Source organism: Procambarus clarkii, chromosome 13 (genome assembly GCF_040958095.1).
Source record: "Procambarus clarkii isolate CNS0578487 chromosome 13, FALCON_Pclarkii_2.0, whole genome shotgun sequence".
NCBI lineage: Eukaryota > Metazoa > Arthropoda > Malacostraca > Decapoda > Cambaridae > Procambarus > Procambarus clarkii.
Window position 1 is genome coordinate 34996807 of NC_091162.1, and position 24736 is coordinate 35021542.

A 24736-nucleotide genomic window follows, 5' to 3' on the forward strand; every position below is an offset into this window, starting at 1 on the left:
AGGTACACAAAGGCACAGTCGCACCCGAGACCAAAAGTCACGTAGAACCCCAAGAACGGGGAAACATAACGAAGACACCGCCCCAAAAAGGGGGGAGCATCCACCCACAGGACGGAACCAACCGTCTCAAAGGACAATGAACTGAGCCCAGGGAGGGGCAGACGTCCAACAACACGTACGGTGAGTGGGGAGGAAAAATCCCACTCCGCGTAACCACAAGCCCTGCCTAGAGGGGGAGAAAAAAACCCCGCAGGGTCCTACGGGGCCAAGGACCCCCAAGTCAGCCCCTCCCCAGCCCCGGGGCCGAGCTGTCCCCCCAAAGCCCCAGCCGTACCAGAAAACCGGGGCAGCCGCGAAAATACTAAGGGAGGGAGCCCACTGGCAGACTCTTACAACATGGCTGGAGGAACGGGCTCAAATGCCCCCGTCACTACCCTGGAAGGGGAATTCCCCGAGACTGCCCGAGTCCCAAAACCATCGAATCCCGTCCCGAACCTACAGACGGTAAGGAACCGGATGTAGGAAGGAAAGGGGGATCCAGGGGAAAGACAAGGGGTCGTGGAAGGAACCAAAGCAACCAACACCCCTAAGTCCCAACACGAACCAAAACGGGGCAGCCCCGGGGCTCCCGGGGAGCAAACAAACAAGAGCGTTTCCACCACCAAGGCTCAAAGTGCAACACCCTGCTGCCTGCACCTGCTTTCAGCAGCACAACTGGGTAACCGAGCCACAACGAGCAACAAAACTCGCAGGACTCCGGGTTGAAGGTGTCACCGACCCTACAGGCAGCAGACGGAGGCAAAACAGAGTCACCCTGAGACAAAAGGCGAGAGCAACCCTCAAACTTGCTGGAAGCGAGGGGGGGACTCTGGGGTCACAGCCATCGGACCCGCGCGCCCCCAGGGGTTTCCCAGGGTCCCGAGCGTTTACTATAAGAGGACTCGCGCTCAGGTAATCCCAGGCAGGGTACTGCTAACCGGCGCCCAAAGCTACCAAACAACTTTCTAAGAGCTGAACCCCCGGGACATGTACACTCACGGGTACCTAGGGGGAACCACCAGAATAATACTCAGAACACAAGGGGTAAGAAAGAAGGCAGACCCCCACACCAGGCAGATAAACAAAAATAAAAAGAAAACCCCACAAGAGGACAACGTACCCAAGCCGAACAGAGCCGGCCACCATGATTGGTGGAAACAAGCTGGACAGTACCCTGCGCCCCACCAGTGCATAACTGCCCCTTACCCTAAGGCGAACAAGGGAGACAGAACACCCGAGCACACAAAGAGCGGCCGAAAACCAAGCAGTAAATGGCCTAGCAGGGGCAGAACCCAAGGAACTTGTGGAAGGCGGCCCCAAGCCCCAAGGGCAGTACTTACAGGGCACCTAGGGAAGGGAACCCTAGGCGTATGCAGCCTGAGTACTGGAGACTCACTCCCGGCTCACGCACCACCTACAAAACAGACACCACACTCTAGGTACAGTGCTGAAACAACTATTCGAGCCGGAGCACACAACCGGTGCCTATAGCATCAGCCAAAGAACTGATGGGTGGATAGCCGGTGTGAGAGGTCTGGGGCTCCCCCTTCCCCCTCCCGGGGAGGAAGGAGTTGCGCAGACAGCGGCACGTTGACGTGTGACGTCATACTAGTTTGCTTGTTTTCTGTTGTGGAGTTCTATCCACTAGTTCGGCTTTTGGTAGCAATTTTAACCAGAATAGGGGTTTGTTTTGGAATGCTTACCTTCCTGGATGCTTGACCCAGTCGATGGCAGACATAGAATGCTTCCAACCACACAGGGGTTTCTATAGGAGGAGCAAGAGGAGCAAGAGCAGGGCATATAGGGCAAGAGCAGTTTCTATAGGGCAAGAGGAGCTATTGCTCCTCTTGCCTCTCTGAGGGGGCCCGGTTCTGGCCGTGGTCCCCGATAGGCCCTAGAACTCCATACACATGACTGATGCCAAAGTCTGACATTAGCATATCAGCCTGGTAAAGCTCCGGGGAGCCGACGGAGCTCCCCCCCCCCCCCCCCCAGAAAGAGTACCAGCAAATTTTGACACGCCAAATTTTGATGATTTCCAAAAACCATCATTATTTTTTTCTGGTTCTTGCTGTATATATCTTTTGTTGTGTATTCTAATTATTAGGTTGTCCGATATAATTATCTTTAGATCTAATCCCTATCTTCTCAGTTCTATGTGAAGATTTGCCTGCATCTTGTATTCTGTACCTATTTCAACCTCTAAGCTTTTTCCCCCTATTGAAACAAGGAATTTTTTACCATAGGCCATACTACTAACATGAAACACTTCATTTACTCTTCAGTAACTCATTTACTCAATAAAAGTTTATGATAAATGTATTTTGCGAACAATAAAAAAATTTAAGAATAAAACTTAAATAATGATGCTAATGCAATAAAAGGACCAATTTTGCTACAGAATATGCTGGTAAAAAATTAAGAGTGCATCTAATACACAGAGCAAACACCAACAGTGGAGCCATGCAGAAATAAGCACATTAATCGAGTAACCAGTCTCATACCTCCTGATTCTGCATGGCTTCTACATATTTCATGTGACATGCTGAACCTTGACCAAGAATTCCCCAAATAAAAAAATCATGGCCGAGGAACTTTTTTGTTGCCAACGACCAGTCATAACTGCCTAAAACAGCACCATGAGCAACTTCCTGACAAAGAAAAATTATTTATTTGTATAATTACGGTATATAAATATTTTGGGGATATAATGTAATATAAAACTTTCTCTGGCAATTCAAGGATAATTTGTAACTGCTTATAATTACTATAGAATTACAGTACTTATAAATATTTATTATGTGTATTAAACATAAAGGCAGAAATTTATTGTACTCAAAGTTTTCTGAAACATATAAATGCTTAGAGGACACAACAGTTAAATTACTGAATATACATTGGATTTTTCAATATTTATTACACTTAACTGCCATATTTAACATGGATATACCAAATGAGAAAAAAACAAAGTTACATTTGTTTTCCAATACATTATTCTCTACTAGCCAGAATAAGTTTTATGATTACACATTTCCCCACTCATAGAAATTACACAAACCTCAAAGTTGCTGAGTGCATCAACAAATTTGTAATGGCGCTTGGTCCCAAGTCCAATGATGCCAGAAATTATGAAGCCTTTCAACAGCACCATTCTGGCTGAGAAGGAAAAGTCGTATCCAACAATCACACTGGACACAGCTGGTACCTGTTATTAGAGGCCTGTTCAATTACAATGTCAATCACTTATTTAAAAGATGACCATTATTAATATATTGATGAAAAATGTACTGAATACAGGTATAGTACTCGGGAAGTCAAGCTGCCAGCATTCACCATTCATGAAGTGATATGTTATCTAATAAAATCCAACATATTTATTATAAACCATAAAATATATTGACATGTATAGATAAGCCTGTGGTATAAGTGTATTTTAATAATCAATTTGTTGAAAAACACCAAATGTCCTTGAAATGTTGTATTCAAAACAATAAAGCTTCCTCATTCTTATAATTAACTTAACAACACATGCTAAAAACTCAGCAATAAGTATAAATGAAATGCCTTTTTCTAGAACAGCCTCTGTGGCTCCCTGAAGCTTTATTGCTGGGATTGTTCCATACTAAAAGGTCACATCAGTTGTGGAAGTTCTGTTTGGTCTATGAGGACCAGAGCTAGAACCTGCCCCCCCCCCCCCAATCACAGAGGCATAAGGAGCAAGTGAGAATCTGACACCCCACTGGAAAGAGCCTCCAGAAAGTCAGCAAAGCTTTACAAACAACTGAAGGGTTCACATAAAATGAAGCCTCAAAACTGCCAACCAACTATGCAAACGATTAACACTGAACAAGGAATTCACTCAAACTAACTAAAAAAAATTTAGTACCAATTACCACCACCAGGCACCTGGCCCCAGCTCATACCTGGCTTTACTGTTCAGTTCTGGAGCAGATGAAAAAACCAACAACAACAAATCAACGAACCAGGAAGCGGAGGGAAGGGGGAAAATCAGGGAGCCACTGAGAAGCCTCCAGAAAAATGTGTTTCCTTACACAGTACTCAACACTGAGTTTCTAGAAAGAGCTCCCTAGAGGCTCCCTGAAGGTAACTAACCACAGAGAACTAAAATGGGACTAACCAGGAAGGAAAGGATGTAGAAGACACTAAGGCGAAGAAGAGAATCCAGGCCAGGAGACAGGCCAAAGTAACACAAAACTGACTGTGACCAGGAACACTGGGCTGTCAAAACCCTGATGAATACCAAAACCTTCAGGCCCTAAAATCAACCACGGCATGATGGAGAAGAATATGGCTAAAGCTGCACATGTGCGAAAACCATGGACCCAAAGCTGGCTAGCCTTAACCCTTAAATTGTGCATCGCATCATATGATGCTTTGACCGACTTGCAGTAAATTGCGCATCGCGTCATATGATGCTTTGGAGTACTATGCATAATTTAAACGGCCCGCGGATACACGGAGTTCACCACACCTTCATCAGGGCTCTTGTAAACAGACGCCATTTTTTAAAAAAATCGTGGGCCAAATTCCCGGGTGTTAGGGGCCTCAGTATTGAGTGAGCTACCAAGCCTGACGCACACAGCATGAGCTTACAGCACTGCTGTTCAGCTTGTGACCACAGCATCGCCTAAAAATGCCATAATATACTTGTTCATGCTATTATGTAGCGATTATATTATTACAGAAGACCCCTGACTGTGATAAAACTGACCAGGGTTTTGATAATAGCAGAATTGTGGTGATATTTAGCACTGTGCTCCATGGAGGGAGGAGAAATGCTGTGGGAGGGAGGGTAGTGGCGTTGTCTTCTGACTGTGTGTGGCCACCTTTTATTGACTGCACTCACCATACCAGCTTAGTGGTTCGCTATGGTGAACACATATGTAGATATTTATATATAACGTGTGTATAGAGGATATAAACAGCAAGAGGAGTACGTTGGGAGCTCCCATTTTGGTGAGGGCGGTGGCGTCGTCTGCACGATTTATCATGTTTACCAGTGACCACGATGGTCTTTGGGCACCATACCAGTTTACTTGTACAAGTATGGTGAATAAAACAGGTAAATATTTATATATAATGTGTGTATATAGCGTAATAACACCACAAACAGTATTGTTGGAGGAGAAATATTAGTGCGTCTGGCCTTGAGGGCGGCAGCCAGCTGACTGCGTGAGATTCTCACACACACACTGTGTGAGGTCCTACGTCTTTGTGCCTTTACTCACCATACAAGCTCAGATGTACAGTTATGGTGAACAAAACATGTAAATACTTATATATAACGTCTGTATATAAAAGCAAAAACAGTATGGTGGGTGGAGAATGGTGGCAAGTCAGGTGAGGCGAGGGAGGGAGGGAGTGGCAGCCGGTGGCGGGCTGCCACTGCCACTCAGCATACCAACTTAGTGGTTCGTTATGGTGAACACGAATGTAGATACTTATATATAACGTCTGTATATAGTGAATAAAAGCAAAAACAGTATTGTAGGAGGAGAATGTGGGTGAGTGAGGTGTTGAGGGAGGGAGGGAGTGGCTGGCTGGTACACGGCGGTCACTCCTTGTTACTTTTTGACTCATAATAGCAACTTAGTGGTTCGTTACGGTGAACAAAACATGCAGATACTTATATTTAACCTGTGTATATAGTGTAATAACTGACAAAGTATTTGTTCACCGATTGATGAACATAATTGAATCAACAATATGCACACCATATTTTTGAGTACAGCAATGATTCACTCATTTTATTATATAAATATATCACACTACACACTATTGAATAATATTACAGCAAAAAAACTACGAAAAATCAATCAGAGACATTGAAATAATTAGGTAATTATCTCTTTGTGGCAACTCCGGCCTGACAGCTGGCGAGCAAGAGACCGCCTGGGACGCACGCGGAGTCAGCGCCTGGTTTTTGCCATACTTCCCCGCCCTATAGCGGGCAATATATGCCACTTACTATTTTTTTATTATTTTTTCCATGATCAATGAACACAAATTAACAGGTTAGGAAGAAAAAAGATTTTTTTTTTTTGTATGCGCCTGTGGGTGTCAAATGGTATATAGCTGTGCGCCATTTATGGGTTAATGACACTGCAAACGACCTGAGAAGTGGAAGGCTTGGAACAGGGTACCAAGGAAACGGAACACACAAGACATCAACCAAGTTAAAACTGGTGGCCCATAGGTGGGGGCAAAGAGTCGCCACTGGACACAACGAATGATGCACCACTGACCGAATCAACCAAGCATCGATGACCAAAGGACCCCTCTGGAAGTCTTGGCGACTCATTCTTTGGCAGAAAAGAAGGAGAAGGCTGCAAACAAACAAACTACCCACCAGGGCCAAAGAAACAGCACCCCACCTCAGGAGAAGAGACTGAAGCTCCCAATCCTACAGCCAGAGGACAGAGCCAACAAGAAGATATCCTTAAGGCCCCAATTAGATTATGCAGTTCAGTTTTGGTCGTCATACTATAGAATAGATATAAATCCAAGGGTTTTCAAAAAATATAATGTGCAGAAAAACAAACTGTGTGATGTGGAGGGCTAATGCTAAGGCATAGGTGACGAGGCAATTTTTTACCGAGTGGGTGAATGAAGTGGTTTGCCCTTCCCTCAAAAAATATCTGCAGGAGAACAGTTTGCCACTCAAGGCCCTGCTTCTATTCGACAATGCTCCTGCCCATCCTCCAGGCTAGGAGGATTCATTGTTGGAGGGATTTAGTTTTTTATAGTACAGTTCCTTCCTCCCAACACCTCTCCTCTACTTCAGCCTGGTTGATACCTGGTTGATGGGGTTCTGGGAGTTCTTCTACTCCCCCAAGCCCGGCCCGAGGCCAGGCTTGACTTGTGAGAGTTTGGTCCACTAGGCTGTTGCTTGGAGTGGCCTGCAGGCCCACATACCTACGACAGTCCGGTTGGTCCAGCACTCCTTGGAGGAAACAATCTAGTTTCCTCTTGAAGATGTCCACGGTTGTTCTGGGAATATTTCTTATGCTCACTGGGAGGGTGTTGAACAACCGTGGACCTCTGATGTTTATACAGTGTTCTTTGATTGTGGCTATGGCACCCCTGCTCTTCACTGGTTCTATTCTGCATTTTCTTCCATATCGTTCACTCCAGTACGTTGTTATTTTATGTGTAGATTTGGTACTTGGCCCTCCAGTATCTTCCACGTGTATATTATTTGATATCTCTCTTGTCTTCTTTCCAGTGAGTACATTTGGAGGGCTTTGAGATGATCCCAATAATTTGGGTGCTCTATCGCGTCTATGCGTCCTGTATACGTTCTCTGTATTTCCTCTATTTCAGCAATCTCTCCTGCTCTGAAGGGGATAGTGAGTACTGAGCAATACTCAAGACAGGACAACACAAATGATTTGAAGAGTAAGTAAGTAATTATCAAAAGAAGGCACCAAACCGGGAAGGCTATGTAGCCTCATCAAATGTGCGGAATAATCAGAGGGCGCTAAATATCACCAAGGATGCCAATACGAGAACAAAAACGCATAAGGCGAACGATATCAAAAGTATCCGAGTCACCAAGAATTCTATTGAGGGACAGGTGACCACAAGGGGTGGTCGGAAAGCAAGACACACACTCGTCCTGGAAGTCAGAACATTCAAGAAGAACATGCACGGCCATGAGAGGGACAAAGCAATTAGGACAATAAGGAGCAGGGCGGCGCTCCATCAAGTGACCATGAGTTGAGCGAGTATGGCCAATACGCAACCTCGCCAGAGCCGTTTCTCATCGCCGGTTACGATGGTAGAAGGACGGCCACGAGGAAACACAACATTTAAGAGTACGTAGTTTGTTACCAGTAACAGACGACCAAGAAGCCTGCCAACGGGTAAGGATGGAGGAATGGATAACCGGGTAAAAGTCGGAAAATGGAATACCTTTACGAGAGATGGGACAAGAGCGGACAGCTTCCTTGGCGGCAGCATCCGCATGCTCATTTAAAGACTCACCAATATGGCTGGTAACCCAACAAAACTCAACCGACCTTACTGTGAACTGAAAAAATTGAACTTACTGAACTGAACTAAATTTACTGTGAACAAGAAACAGCCAGTGCTGGATCTCGACAACTACTGGATGAACCGGATTAAAGGACCCGAGAGCCATGAGGGCACTACGAGAGTCAACAACAACTACAAAGGAAGACTGACAACGAGAAAGCAGGAGACGAAGAGCATAGAGAACAGCATAAAGCTCCACCGTGAAGATGCTAGTCTCCGGAGGTAAGCGACACATATAAGTGTGATCAGGAAAAACAACAGAGTAGCCAACACCATCCGCAGACTTAGACCCCATCGGTGAAGACAGAAACGGAGCGGGAGTGAGAAGAAAAGTGCTCAAGGAAAAGGCGTTTTAGAACCGTAGGAGGATAAAAGCTTTAGTGATGCGGGTCAAGGACGTACAAAACTGCGGAAGGGGGACTCTCCATGGGGGCAAAGAAGGAACAACACGAGGAGAAACATTAGAAATACGAACGGAAAGAGAATCCTGTAAGTGAGATAACCGGACAGAAAGAGGGAGGTTTTGAAGAGGAACAGGAACCGCAGGAGGGGTAAAAGTTAAAGCACGACAGAGGTGAGAGGAAGGATGTTGTAAAGACCGCGCAAGATAGAGAAGACAGTTGCGATCACGGTGGCCCTGGAGAGACAGGAAGCCAGTGTCAACATACAAGCCAAGGACGGGAGTCGAACGAAAGGCACCAGAACTGAGGCACAACCCAGTATGGTGCAAAGCATCAAGACAGCGAAGAGTAGAAGGAGAAGCAGACGAGTAAGCAGGGCAACCATAATCGAGCTTAGACAGGACGAGAGAGGAATGTAAAGCAAGGAGAGTGCGCCTATCCGCTCCCCAAGAAGTATGGGACAATATCCGAAGGAGGGTTAGGGCCTTAGAGCACTCAACACGGAGGTGAGAGATATGGGGAGACCAAGACAAACAAGTGTCAAGGAATAGCCCCAAAAGCTTCGTGGAATCTTTGTACTCAAGGGGATGACCATAAAGTGACAAAGAGGGACGAAGAACAACCCGTTTCCGAGTAAAAGTCATGGCACAAGTCTTAGTAGTAGAGAACTTGAAGCCATGATCGGTGGCCCTAGACGACACGGCATTAATCGCAAGTTGAAGCCGGCGTTGAAGGAGAGGCGAATCATCACCCTGACAGCAAAGGGTAAGATCATCGACATAGAGAGCGGAGAAGACGCCTGAAGGAAGAGAGGAAAGAAGACCATTGAGGGCAACCAGAAAAAGAAGAGTGCTCAGAACACTGCCCTGGGGCACACCTTCATACTGCTGAAAAGAGGCAGAGAGAGCAGTACCAAGGCGCACCCGAAAGGAACGACGAGAGAGGAAGCTGCGGAGAAAGAGGGAGATGACCACGAAGGCCAAAAGAATGAAGCTGGGATAGAATATGATATCGCCAAGTGGTGTCGTAAGCCTTTTCTAGGTCAAAAAGGACGGCAACAACGGAGGTCTTCGCAGCAAAAGCAGTACGAATATAGACCTCCATGTTCACCAGGACATCTGTCGTGCTGCGGCACTTGCGGAAACCAAATTGAGAAGGGGAGAGGAGGTGATGGTGTTCCAGGAACCACATCAGACGAACGTTAACCATACATTCAAAGTTTGCAGACACAACTTGTGAGGGCAATAGGGCAAAAGTCCTTAGGGAATGTTCCCAGAGACCCTGGTTTGCAAACAGGGAGGACAACGGCATCAAGCCACCTCAGGGACTGATGATGACTCCCAGATCCGATTATACAGACTCAGTAAATATCGAGACGTGCACGGAGGGAAATGGTGAAACATCTCATAATGAATACCATTGGAGCCCGCCGCCGTAGAACCACAGAGGTCCAGGGCAGAACGAAGTTCAGAGAGAGAGAAGGGATCGTTACAGGGAAGTCGAAGACGAGTGCAGAAATCTAAAGGACGAGACTCGAGGACAGGTTTACGAAGAAGGAAAGATTGGGGAAGATGAAGATCAGAGCTAACAGAAGAAAAGTGGGAACCCAGTTCAGTAGTGACCTGCAACGGGTCCGCCACATGAGTACCACGGAGGTGAAGGACCGGTGAAACATCGGGAACGAACTTACCCGCTATCTTGCGGATATGCTTCCAGATCTGTGGCAGAGGAGTTTCGGACGTAATGGTGGGGAAATAAGATGCCCAACATTCATGTTTAGCTGTACGGATGGCCCAACGGGCCACCGCACTCGCCTTCCGAAAGAAAAGAAAAGAATCGGCCGTCTGCCGACGAAGGTGTCTCTTCTAGGCTGCACTTATAGCGGACAGCCCGAGCACAGTCTGCATTCCACCAGGGAACGCACTTCCGTGGACCCCGAGAGGAAGAGCGAGGAATAGAGCGGAGGGTAGCGTCGAAGACAGTGTCATGAAAAAGGAGGAGAGAGCGAGGGAGAGGCAGATGGGAGAGGTCAGAGAGAGCAGCACTGAGGGTAAAGAGGTTCCAATCCGCAAACTGCCACCTAGGGAAGGAGAGGGGAGGGCGAAAAGAGAAAAACGTAACAAGGCAGGGGAAATGGTCACTGCCATGGAGGTTATCAAGAACCTGCCACGTGAAATCTAAGTAAAGAGAAGACGAGCAAAGAGAAAGATCAAGACAGGAAAGGGTGCAAGTCCGAGAGTCCAAATGCGTGGGCTCACCAGAATTCAGAAGAGACAGGGAAGAAGAGAGGATAAACGGCTCAAGAAGGCGACCCTGGGTGTTCGTCAGAACATCACCCCAAAGGGAATGACGACAATTGAAATCACCCAGCAGGAGCACAGGCTCCAGCAAGGAGTCCAGTAAGTGTTTCAGATCAGGAAGAGAAAGCGGGACACTCGGGGGAAGATAAATGGAACAAACAGTGTACCATTTCCCCACAAAGATATGAGCAGCAAAACAATGGAGAGGTGAAGGAAAAAGTAAGGGGACAAAGGGAACATCAGAGCGAATCAAGAGAGCAGAAGAGTTAGGAGCCCCAGCAACAGCTGGGGGGGGGGGGGGAAGGGAGAGAAAGGAATAGCCACGAAAGCGACCAGGACGAGCACCAAGCATCGGCTCCTGGAGACAGACACAAAGGGGTGAAAATCGAGAAATTAGAAGTTGGAGTTCGAGGAAATTGGCGTAATAACCCCGAATGTTCCATTGAAGAATAGACATCGACGAGAAGAGAAAGGACAACAACAGAGAACAAGGAAGAATCAAAGGCGAAAGAGCAACATAGCACGTTAAAGAAGATCAAGGTCGAGATCAGGGTCAGCAAAGTCAGGGTTAGGGGGCATGGGTAAACTGAGCAAAGATGGAGGGAAGGAAGAGGGAGAACAGACCAGAGGCAGACAGGCGGGGTTCGGAGGAGGAGGAAGAGGAGGGGGCAACCGAGAGGAGTAGTCAAGGACAGCAGCAGGGGGTTGGGGGAGTAGAAAGAGGGGTGCGCACCTCAGCAAGGGCAGCAACCGAGAGGGAAGCAGGGGCCAAAGAAACCTCCAAAGCAGAACAGGAGGCGCAACCACCGAAACGGGAGAAGGGGCGATAGAGTCAGAAGTAGGGGCCGAGGAAGAAAGCGAAGCCTTCTTACCTGCCGGGGAGTAGGAAGGAGAGGAGCCAGGCTTACGCTTCTGACTTAAAGAGACAGGTGTCCCAGCAACTACGTACTGGGCAACGGATTTCCGTGTCTCAACAGGACAAGCTGAACGAGAGCACACACGACCGCCGGTAGGAGAGCGATGGACATCAGCCCGCACTGACCGGTGGCGGGAAGAGTCAATAGATGGAGGAGAAGGATGGGAAGGAGGATCGGAGGGAGACAAGGAAGAAGACACAGGAGACATGACAGACCGGGCAGAAAGAAGGGACACCCCAGACAGAGGACAAGGAGGGGGACCCTTCAGGACAGAACTCAAAGGAACAGAGTAGGCAGTAGGCGTATCAGGGTCCAAGGCCCGGAAACGGTTGTGGGTCTGAAGAAGGTGGGAAGGACAAGGAGAGGAAGAGGCAACACGCGAGCATAAGAGACGTTAGCATAAGGTGGGAGCCGGCGAACCTGGCACCTCGCCTCAGGAAAAGATAAACACTCCCGGTGCTTCAAGTTGAGGACGGCCGCCTCAAGCTTGTAATGGATACACGCACGGGAGAAGGTAGGATGGGCCTCACTGCAGTTGAGGCAGCGAACCTGGGTAGAAGTGCACTCCAACTTAGAGTGACCTTCGCCCCCACACAAAGGACAGAGAGAGACAGTCCCAGAGCAGCGGAGGGCACCATGCCCAAACCTCCAGCACTTGTTACAAAGGCGTGGAGAAGGAATGTACTCCTGGACAGAGCACCTGGCACCAGCAAGAATGACAGAGGGTGGAAGGGTCCTACCATCAAAGGTAATTTTCACAACCCGAAGGGGTTGACGGCGACGACCAAGAGGGGGACGAGTAAACGAGTCTACCTGGAGGACAGAATGGCCTTGGGCATCAAGGATATGCCGAATATCATCGTGGCAGTCCTGCAGATTCCGAACACCGGTCGCAACATGGGGCGGGAGGAGAATAGTGCCAACACTGGCATTCAACCGAGCGTTCTTTGGGACCCGAACAGGGATCTCGCCAAGGCAGGATAAGGCAGCCAAGCGGGAAGCTGCATCCTGAGAAGGAGCAGCAACGACACGTGTACCGAGACAAGTGGGGTTGAAGGTAACAGAGGCATCCACAGAATCAACAAGATGCCGATGGAGGGAGAAATCATCAGGAGGCGCAGAATCAAGAGGGAGATCAAAGTATTTGGCCCATGAAGTGGGACCAAACAAGGCCTGATACGCATCAGTACGGGAAGGAATCGAGCAAGTGCGGCCGTGGCGTGGACGGCGTTGAGAACCCCCAGACAGAGAGGGGTTAAAAGACGCAGTAGTCACAACGAGAGACTTAGCGACACCAGGGGACGAAGTGGTCACCACTGGGGGCTTGACCAAATCACAGAGGAGGGAGGGGAGCTGGGGGAAGAAGTCAGGATGGTCAAAGGAGGAGCAAGGTCGGGGCCCAACGCAGCGGGGGCTACAGAGCCCGGTCTTCCAATACAGGCCGACTCGGGGGCTTGGTCGCCCACCCCACGAGCCTGAGATGGTACAACAGAAACATTCATCGACATACAGACGAAGAGAGAAATTCATCCACGAATGTGCCCCCATACCCACCATGGAGCCACAATTAGAGGCAGGACACCCAACAAGAAGCTATCGCCGATCATGCCGGGGCCCCCTTAGGAATGCGTCGTGAGTATACGCCCCACAAACGCCACCTTAAGAACCGTCAGTCCGTCGAGATCGGGATCAGCGACGAAAGGAGGATTGACAATAAAAGGTTCCCCTCGCTCGAGTCGTTGGGTACTACAGTTCTACGGGTGCAAGAGTATGCCTCCTCAAACACCCGGGCGTCAGAATAGAAGAAGTTCAAAGGAAAAACCAAACAAGCAAAAGGTCAGCAGGAAACAACAAGCATATAGGAGAAGAGGGGGGAGAAAAACGAAACATAAGGAAAAGGAAAAGCGATCCGGCACAATTAGAGAAGACAGCAGCAGGAGTGCAAGGCCACAAAAGGACAGAGGACTGTCCCACGGAGCATCACACTCCGGCAGCCATCTACTAAGCCCCCTCACAGTGCCAACGGGCCGGATGGGGAGGGGGAGTGACTTGAAGAGTACAACCATTGTGATGGGATCCCTGAATTTGATAGTTCTCGTAATCCATCCAATCATTTTTTCTGGCTGACGCAATATTTGCTTGGTTATGCTACCTAAACGTTAGCTCATCAGACATCATTATTCCCAAATCTTTTACAAGCTATTTCCTATTATGGGCACATTTAATTGTGTTTTGTACCCTGTATTATGTTTAACCACCGTGCTGCGTGGAGTTTATGCCCGAAACGCTTTATGCCCTCATGCCCGAAACGCTTTGCGTAATAGTGGCTTTAGGCATTGTATGTACTAGCCCTATCTATAATTCCATCACTCTTTTTAAAATCTCTTGTATGTATGTACCTTACCTAAATAAACATTTGATTTGATTTGATTTATTGAGAAATTCCCCGATGCGCATGAAATGAAGTGTTCCCCCAAAATTCTTTTTTCTTCGTAAAATGATAAATTCCCTTCCCTGAACATGTCTATGTAAAATTAAGTACCAAATTCCACTTACTTTGGCTGTAGGGACGTGGACAAGATGTGCTGTGACGTCATCAGGGCCTGGTCGCCCGTGGGTGACACGCCCAGACACGGTCGCGCGGGCCATTCAAGCACCGGGTGTTGCCACAAATATATTTTCAATTATTTGTTTTATGTATTTCCAATGCGGTTTTATTTGTTTTTTTTATCGTATATGATGCATATTTGTGTCCTTTACAATATGTATACAGTAGAACGTTCATAATGTTCCATGGAACTGTGATATATGTGTCAGTAATGTGTCCACAATAAATGTTTATTGTCGCAATAATACTTGTTAAAAATTCACTAAAATTACAATATGTAAAGTTTCACACACTATTTACACAGTAACACACTGTATTACAAACTCAGTACTTCGGAAGCAAGTAATAATCAACGAAGTAGTCCATGGTACACAGCGTGACTTCGCTCTCGTTGCACCAGGTACAGATAGATTTTTGATTCCTGTTTCTTCATTCTGTGTGCTTGCAAATACTCACGTACACCCTTGGCTTTAGTACGTGTAGGTTGTATGTAACCAAGCTTGTAAAGCATAAGGTAGTATTGAAAAGATTATAGGAAAAGAACAATTTGTAAGGTAGTCTTGAAACGATCCCTTTGTATGGTCCCACACAGGAAGAGATTCAGTCAGCCTCAAAGAGTGTCTGTTAGTCAGAAAGAGATTCAGCTAGCCTCAAAGAGTGTCCGTCAGTCAGGAAGTGATTCAGGTACAGTATTCTTGAAAATATCTATGGAAAACACCACCATGAAAGCCGCTAACACTGTTCATCTATGTTACTTTTATTAGATGCATCATCACAGAATGCAGAAAACGATTCATCTATGTATCATCTAAATATATTGAAGATAGCATAGGATTGCAAGGGGTGACACTCAGAGCTACAACTGGATACGCTCGCTGTATCGTCCTCGTAGGTGCTGTATCACTTGCATCCGATCTTTGTGTTAGGTCCTTATTGTACCTAGCTTCACCAATATTATGACCCTTATGTTCTTCAAACAATAGGGTTTGAATTTCACCGACAGAGCGTTATCTTTCAACACCGCGTCGGACAGGTGTTTGGGAGCCAGAGGCGCGTGCACCACCCATGGTTGCTCATTCAGTACTAACCCAGCCAGCAGCCCTAGGGCATTCTGGGAATTTTTTCCAAGATGGCTGCCTCTCACTGGAGGTCCTAAGAGTCCATTCCATACACAACCAACATCGCACACATTTAGAATGGGTACAGGAAAATCAAAAAGAGTTTTCTTGGTTGGCGCAGTTTCCTGCTGACCGAGAATACTTGGTTGGCGCAGTTAAGTGGTTAAGGGTTAAACACCAGCCTACTGTAGGGTGTATAGACCTAGTCTGCATTCATACAGCAGGCACCCAGTGCATTTAGCTTTGTCTGCAAGTGATGTGTGTGTCCGCTGGTGGAAGAATCATCGTGGAATTTACCATTTTTTTACGACAGACGTATTGATATACAAGATACCTCAGGGGCTTGCTAATAGTGATTTATTAGTGCCGAAAATGAGTCAATATCTTGCAAGAACTAGTAGCAGAAAATCAACCAGCACGAGCACAGCCGTACCCAGCATGAGCACAGCCGTACCCAGCAGGAGTACAGCCGTACCCAACACGAGCACAGCTGTACCCAGCATGAGCACAGTCATACCCAGGACGTGCACAGCCGTACCCAGCACGAGCACAGCCGTACCCATCACGAACATGGCCGTACCCAGCACGAGCACAGCTGTATCCAGCATGAACACAGCCGCACCCAGCATGAGCACAGCAGTAGCTAGCACCAGCTCAGAAGAAGCTGAAGCAAACACAGCAACACCGAGCACCAGCAAGGCTGATGCCAACATTTAAGAACATCGTGGAGCGTACAGTTAGGAACAAGTCTTAAATTTAAGTACATACTGTTAAAGTGTTAAAATTAAGGTTGCAGTAATTTTAGTGTACAATAGTTTTCATATACTGTATTGTAGTACTCCACATACAGCTGAACTACTTAATCAATACAGTGCTAATGGCATAATACAGTACAGTAGATATTTACTGTATATTATTCATTGTAAGAGAGAGACCCTTGTGTAGGGAGAAATAGCAGTGTTAAATGTTGAAAAACAGTCTGGAACTCTGACCCCTTTCAGATGCACAGAGATCAGCGTTTTTCAGATCTCAACAGGAAAAAATAATCTCCTAAAAAAACAATGTAAACAAAAGGAATAAAATGGTTAAGAAAAAACAGATTCAGTGCAAGAAAATATAGAGAAACAACAGTGTTAAATGTATAAAAGCAGTCTGGAACATTATAAGACATATAAATGAAGTATTGGGAAATGTGTATGACATGTATAGGGAGTGGACATTATTGGAACCAGGCAGGCAGGGACATGTGCAAGCCCCTATCAGTCACTTGGGAGAGAGAGGCAGTGACAACCACACCAGTGTTGTGGATGGTCTCCAACATACACGATAAGTGCAGTATTATAGATGTTTATAGCGGTGCTTCCCCTTTTCTTTATGAGTTAGAGATAGGAATTTGTGGAAATAAGGATTTTTGGAACCCTGTGTGTAGGGAGAGTGGTGTGTTGTTAATTCAGGTGTATGTGCTCAGCTGTGTGTCACATGGTAAGATTATCCACATATATTTTGTATATCCTTTTGTAAACCCAGGCCCTTTGTAGTGACCTAAGAGGAGTGGAATAGAGTAATGACCTTAAGTCCCAAGTTGTTGAGGGAGAAGGACCCTTCCCCACCCTTTTGTCTGTATCAATCCTGTGGTGGATCCAAGTACACCCCCCCCCCCCCCCCACTCTGTTCTAAGAAGTGTGAGGAAATCTGGTATTTGTTAAATAAAATCCTTTTGTAAACTTGTACCCCAAGGTGTATTTCTTGTCCCATGTAGTTAGAACTGGTGACTATTACTATATAGTCCCCTGCACTTCCATTATTTATAAGAAAGTAGGAGCGGGTGTTGTTAGCAATACTTTAGGGTACGGTTTTCAATCCCGTACCTGACATCACAACTCCATGAGAATTCAAGATTGACATAACTCCAACAATAAGGTAAATAAAAACTGCAACAGTATTTTTTAGTAGAGCAGTAATATATAGGTATAGTATATAATATGATAATGTATTTTTATTGTTTACAAGAAAAAAAGGACACTGACACAAACGCTTCCTGAAGGTCACCTCTTGCAACGAATCCAACCCTGCAATAAACCAGGGTAGGTCCCATATAATGCATTGAATCGAGGTTGTACTGTATTAAAATTTTTAAGGCTTACCCTTCTAAAATCAGTAAGAAACTGTGCATCATCTGTGAATTTTGTACTCAGCATTTTCTTGACACGACGGAATGTTATAAGTCGCTCTTCCTCCAACGTCATGTCTCCATCCACATGCTGGAACACGGGATCAGTCTCGAGGAAGTTATACACACAATTCTGGGGAAAATGTATAAGAACTCAGAAAACAATTTTCATACATACCTCTAATAAATTTAAAAATACTACACAATACTAAAAATAGAACATTCTGTGTAACGAAACTCCACTGTCTTAGAGGCACTCAAGTTGCTGCCCTAACCATATCACACAAGCACTTACATAAATTGTATAAGCTATGCTCCCGTATTTAAATCAATCCACTAAGGAAAAGGGCACTTGCATTCTCACATATTCCCTCCATGGTGTTGGGAGCATATAGGATCAGAGATCAACTTTACATCAAGGTAAATCACCCACTCATCTAAATAAATAAAAAAAAAGCATTGAATGTAATAAAACACCATTTTCTGGGCGAGTCCCGAGGCTCCCAGAATTACCGGGCTGATATACATGTATTAAACAATGGCATCAGTCAATTCAATTGGAGTTCTTGCCTACTGGGGACCATGAGCCAGAATCTGGCCCTCTCAGAGAGGCACGAGAAGCAATGGCCCATAGAAACCTCCATGTGGTTGGAAGCATTCCATGTCCGCCATCGACCGGGCTAGTTACCCAGAAAGGGAGACATCCCAAAACAAACTCCACCTCATTCAAAATTGCTACCGAAAGCCAAACTATCAAGCAGAAGGCCCCAATCCAAAAACAAGCAAACAAGCATCACATCACAACTGCCGCAGTGACGCTGTCTGTGCAGCTCCCTCCTCCCCGAGAAGGGGAGTACCAGACCCCCCACGCCATTTATCCTACCCAAGTTCAGAAGCTGAATGTCAAAAACGCAAATACCGCTGACCGGAGGAAGGGAGGGTTGCCGGGAAGACACTGAAACTTACCCAGAAAATGGCGTTTCATACATTCAACGCTGGATTTCTGTGGAGAGCCCCTCCAGCACCCCGGAGCTACCTAGCCACAGAAAAAGGAAAAGAGGGACTTACCCGGAAGTTGGCCGCCACTCACGCCTCAACTCGAAGTCGAGACAACTGGCTGCAACCTGCGACCCAAAGCGTCACATGCCCAATGAGGACCAGGAACACTGACGTGGTAATGGGCAGCCAGGACCCTGTTTGGCCTCCAAAATCCTGGCACCCGAATGTTAGCCCAAGACATATTACCAAAAATGGCAGCTAAAGCAGCAAATTTGCCAATGTCATGGTCATGAGGATAGACCGCAGGCTGGCTGGACCAAATAACTCTGTGGATGACCTAGGAGACCCAAGCCAATGCCGGTTAAGAGCCGCAACCGGACACAACACAAGATGCACCCCCGGCCGAACCAAGCATCAACCACCCAAGGACCCCTCCAGAAAGCTGCCTTCTCATTCTTCACCAGAAAAGAAGAAGACAGCTGCAAACGAACAAACCTACCACCAGGACCGAAAGAGCAGAAACCCCTTCGCCGGAAGAGAGCATCAGGCTCCCAGATTAGACACCCAGAGGCCAATGCCAACAAGAAAAAGAGCCTTATCAAAACAATCCTGAACTGAAAGGGCCACCAAAAACTGAGGAAAAGAGAGGGAAGAGAGCACCCAGTCCATCGACCAGGTCGGCTCAGGCGCTGCATAAGCAGGCTGGAGGTGAAGCAACACATGAGACAGCTTGCGAAACGGAGTGGAATTTACAACCACCCTGAACACAAGCCGGAGCGTCTCCGTCAGCACCCAACCCGTTCTCGCAAATTTAATAAGTCAATATTGACTTATTAAATATGTGCATAGGTGACATACTTAACATAATAGATACCCTTTAAAAGATTCATAGAAAACACCGACCTTACCTAACCTTGTTAGTATCTTAACATAAGCATCTTATTGCTTCGTAATTACAATTATTACCTAACCTATAATAGGTATAGGTTAAATAATAATTGTAATTACGAAGCAATAAGATGCTTATCTTAAGATACTAACAAGGTTAGGTAAGGTCGGTGTTTTCTATGAATCTTTTTAAGGGTATCTATTATGTTTAGTATATCACCTATGCACGTAGTTAATAAGTCAATATTGACTTTACGAATTTGCGAGAACGGGTTGCAGCACCGCACGATATGAGGCAACAGTATTTGGCATTAAATGACTGTCCTGAAACTGCCAAGAGAGAAAGAACAAAAAAACTCGATCTGAAACCAAAGACAACCTACGAAAAGAAAAAAAAAAGAGATGAGAAGGCCGCCAGGAAACTTCATACTGTCGCTGAGATAAAGCCCACAGATGGGACACCATCAACGAAGCCACCTGATTACCATACAAGTGATGATAAACCCATGTCAGAAACTCCAAATGCGAAGATCGAACCAGCCACATATCAGACTGGACCGATCTGCTGAAAGAGCCGGTGACGCAGAAAAGTCCCAGGGTTAGGACACCGAGCAAACAGCACCAGAAACCAAGGCTGGGCTGGCCACCAAGGGACCAACAGGACAATTCTTCCCTGGTAAGTCTCCAAATGAGCCCAAAACTGAAGCAACAGCTGAACCAGCGGTAAGAGTTACAGGTAACCCCACCTCGGCCAGTCCTGCCGAAAAGCATCTACCTCGACGGGCTCATCAGGTAACCACGACAAGTCACCCAAAGAGATCAACCCCAAAGAGCCAAGGACCACATCAAACTCCCTGGATTCAGGTAATGTACTACCAGAGTGTAGTTCGAATGGAGTCGGATCGTCAATCCGCGAGTGAAACGAACCCTCCAAAGAGACAGCCTCACTGCCGTGAACTCCCGCACCATGCTGTGAGCCTGACAGAAGGACAGACCCCACCACCCCTGGCCGGCCTGGTGAGCACTGGCCCGAAAATCCAAAGAGGAAGCCGGCAACGCAGCAGCAACGCAAGGGGCCCCCAGAGGCCGAACCAAATGATTGCAAAAGGGGCGAAAGTGACATCCCTGAATGAGCCAGAACAGCTGCAGAAGTCAGACCCGACTAGGCAGGTAATCTAGCACAGCAAAGTTCAGACTCTGGCACAGCTGCTCGAACAACCAACGTGTGACCTGGGAGCCCTCCAGAAACAGCTGAAGGCGGGACCGCAACTGCGGCAACGACGCCTAGGGGAGAGACAAGGAAGCAGTCCGAGAGTCCGACACAAGACCCAGCTAAGTCCAAACCTGAGAAGGAACTAGAAGGGACTTCCTCCAGTTCACCAAGAACCCCAACCCGGCAAGCTGGGAAGGAACCAAACCCCTGGCAAGCAGACACGCAGTCCAGCTGGGAGCTCACACCAGCCAGTCGTTGAGGTAGGCCAGAATCCGAACCCTTAACATACACAAACGGGCCACTACGACCCGAGTAAGGCATGTGGAAATGCGAGGTGCCAGATGCAACCTGAATGGAAGGCAATGAAAGCAGTAAGCTTGTCATCCCACGACAAAACCGAGCCAGTCCCTGAACCTCGGATGAATCTGGACATATCAATAAGCATCCCGGTGGTCCAGAGACATCCAAGCATCCAAAAGAAGCCGGACCTGAGACAGAGTGGTCATCCAAAAAGAGTAGCAAAAAACCCAGGGGGTTCAGATGGGACAAGTCCAGAATGAACCTCAGATCTGCACAGTCCTGTTTCGGGACTAGAAACAGGCAGGAAACCCACATAAGGGATGAGGTCATTTTGACCAAGCCCAAGCATACCCACTCCAAGATGACCTGACAAAGCATAGGAGAAAAGGCCTGCCCTGCAAATTTTGAACCCCCTGAAGGAGGAGTCACTATGCCACCGCAGGCCGAAGGAAACGATCTTTAATGCCCATAAATCGTGGAACCAGGCTTGAACGAGCACCGTGAGTGTCTCCCCTCCCCCCCCATCGCCCCGTTAACGGCGCGAATCTCAAAAGGTCTGAAGTCCCTTATGGTAAGCCAACCAATGCGCAGAGCAAACACCGCACAGACCACTGTGCAGAGAAAACACCGCGCCGATCAGTCACTACCAGCTCCAAAGGCAATAATGGTTCCTAAACTGGCACCACTGACCTACCACAAATTCAAATTTGACACAAATTGAATTCAAAAGGTGACACACCTAGCGTCAACAATTAAATCAGAGGAGCTCCAGCATATTTCAACAATCCTAAGTATTGTAGTACAGGTTGATGATAGTGAGTGGTGTCCCAGAGAACATAAAGGTATAATGCTTTTGAAAAATAGGTGAGAACAGGAATGTGCTAAGGGAAGTGAAAAATCAGATGAGAAAAAGTTGCCCTAGTGTTTCCAGTGCAGAGAAGAACATTCAAGATGGCCACCGGCAAGAGGAAAAACAAAACAGAGCTTGATTTTGTTGGATTCAATGAAGAAAGCATTGATATTAGCAGTCTACATAACAAGTTGGTAAAATTAGATACTATAGTGAACTCTCATGTAGAAATAATTATTAAATTGAAAGAAAGTAATGACCATTTGAATAGCAAAGTTTTATGTCTTGAGGACATAGTGAAAGACTTGTGCAAGGATAAAAATCAATTGGAAACAAATTGCAAAGCCATGGAAGAAGAAAATAAACTCTTAAAAATAGCTTTGGAAGAAGTTAAAGTAAATTTAAACATAAATGACTACAAGAGGTTAGGTAAAGAAATTCAACAGGAGAAACCGCTTTTGTCAGCACAGATGGAGGAAGTTACACAGGGAATAGAACAGTGCAAGAAAGATATGCACCTATGCACAAGTGGCCAAGGAGAAGGAAAAAATTGAAGAAGCAGTAAAGGAAGTCAAACACTGCAGCAACCAAGATAAAACAAACATTAGGCTGGAAGTGAGAAAGGAATTGGCATCTAAACCGAAGTTGGTGCAAAGCACAGTTGAAGTCCCTGATAATTTTTGGTTGCAAAGAAGAGAAGATAACATCTAGGTCAGAAAGAGCTGTAGAAGAAGCGAAAGTAGTAGATAAAATTGTTGGCCTCGTGGAAGGTCGTACTACCATAGAGAATGTGTGCGACTACAGGAGAATAGGTAAATACGTAAAAGGGAAAGATCGACCTTTGAGGATCACCCTAAATGGTGACAAACAGATGGAAGAAGTACTCAGGAATGCTAGAAAATTACAAAGTGATGAGGATGGGAAAGTGTGGTCGTTAAGACAAGATCTTTCAAAAGAAGACAGAGAGAAGCTGAAACTGAACCTCACTGAGGCACAAAGTTTAAATGAGAGCAGGAATGAAGAAGAAATCAATTCTTTTTTCTACAAAGTGATGGGGTAGGCAGACCAGTAAAGTGGTACACAAAGGCAAACCAACAAAATCAATAGAGAGAGGGCGAGTGAAAAATAAGGAGAGGGGGAACAAGTTCCTGAAGATTGCATACACCAACATAGATGGAGTAAGATCGAAGATACTGGAGTTAAGTGATGTAATACAGCTGCAGACACCAGACATTGTTGCACTCACGGAGACAAAACTTGAAGATGTTATTTTAAATGAGGTCATATTTCCAAGGGGCTACTCAATTTGGAGACGGGACAGAAAAATTAGGAAAGGTGGTGGCGTTGCTGTGCTGGTGAAAGAACACCTAAAGGTGAAATAAATAATGACTACCAATCCACAAGAAGTTGACATAATAGCACTAGAGCTCTGCCATGAGGAAGATAAACTAATGATCATAAATGCATATAGTCCACTACCAAGCAGCACATGGTCAAAGGAGGAGCTAGATAGTAAACGCGAAGGTCTTATAACAATAATGAGAGAGATTATAGCGAGAGCGGATAACGATAGATCACGACTGTTGATAGTCGGTGACTTCAACTTGAAATCCATAGACTGGGAAGCATATGTAGCTAAAACAGAAGATTTTTGGACCTGTAGATTTGTAGACATCATCGTGGAAACATACTTGTATCAACATGTTAAACAAGCTACGAAGATGAGGAAAAGGGACGTTCCCTCCATACTAGATTGATATTTACCAGGAAGGGGGAAGAGATATTTGACATTCAGTACCTTCCTCCCTTGGGTAAAAGTGACCATGTCTTTTTGGGAATAAAGTATGCAATGCGTTAAAATCTAGAAGAAAATAAGTAGGTTGAAGCAGTTGAAAAACCTGACTTCAGGAGAGGACAGTATGGCAACCTTAGAATATTTTTTAGTGAGTATAATTGGACAGACTTGATGCTAGACAAGGAAGTGAATGAGATGTATGTCAAGTTTTGTGAAATATATGATAAAGGCACAAAAAAATTTATACCAAAACAGAGATGCAGAACTAGGAAACAAAGACCAGGACGACACAGGCAGTGCATAAGCAGGCTGGAGGTGTAACAACGCACGATACAACCTGCGAAACGGCGCAGAAGGAATATCGATACCGAAAGCTAGCAGCAGAAACCAAGGTGCCAGACCCAGGAACGGCCCCAAGCGCCTCTACATCCTCCGCAAGCCAATCCTATGACAGCCCCAGGAGGGAAAAGAAAACGCAGGACCAAAACGAAAACGCCACAAGTGTGCAAGTCCACCTCCACAAGTGCAGCTGACAGTGAAGGAACCCGCATAAGGAGCCGCCCCGCACCAACATCCCGCAGAAGGGCAGGAGCGAAAAGACTCATTAAGAAGAGCAAAATTGCTCGCAGGAAAAGTAGTAGCGCCGAGACAGTGTGAAGACAAGAGATATTCACAAAAGAACAAAAAGGCCAACACCCAGAAGCTGCCGTGAAGAGGACCCACAAGCCCTAGAAAGGACCGGAGGGAAGCTCAACCGAATGACGATAGACGCACCAGAAAACGAGAAGGAGCAAAACCATCCCGAACCTTTGAGAACAAAAAGAAGCAAACACAAAGGACGAAGGCACCAAAACCCCGTCGCACCCAAGACCAAAAGTCATGCAGAAACCCCAAGAAGAGGGGTACATGACGGAGAAGGCCCGTCCAGGAAAAAAGGGGCGAATATCGTAGAAAAGCACCCACTGACAGGACGGAAACAACGGGCACAACGGACAAGAAAACCGAGCCCAGGGAGGGGCCGACGCCCACAAAGCACGTGCGGAGAGGGGGAACGGAAAACCCCACACCACAAAACTGCAA

General features: G+C 46.4%; 1 protein-coding gene across 1 annotated transcript in view; it reads right to left on the reverse strand.

Annotated features, from left to right (window-relative positions):
- The window catches only part of LOC123753641 (peroxisomal acyl-coenzyme A oxidase 3-like), a 171150-nt gene that overhangs the window by 139050 nt on the left and 7364 nt on the right, over nucleotides 1-24736 (reverse strand). Inside the window, exons 2-3 of the mRNA XM_069324089.1 lie at nucleotides 17586-17744; nucleotides 3098-3244 (exon numbers count right to left, since the gene is read on the reverse strand). Coding sequence (XP_069180190.1) covers nucleotides 3098-3244; nucleotides 17586-17744 — 306 coding nt within the window. The remainder of the gene's footprint in view (nucleotides 1-3097; nucleotides 3245-17585; nucleotides 17745-24736) is intronic.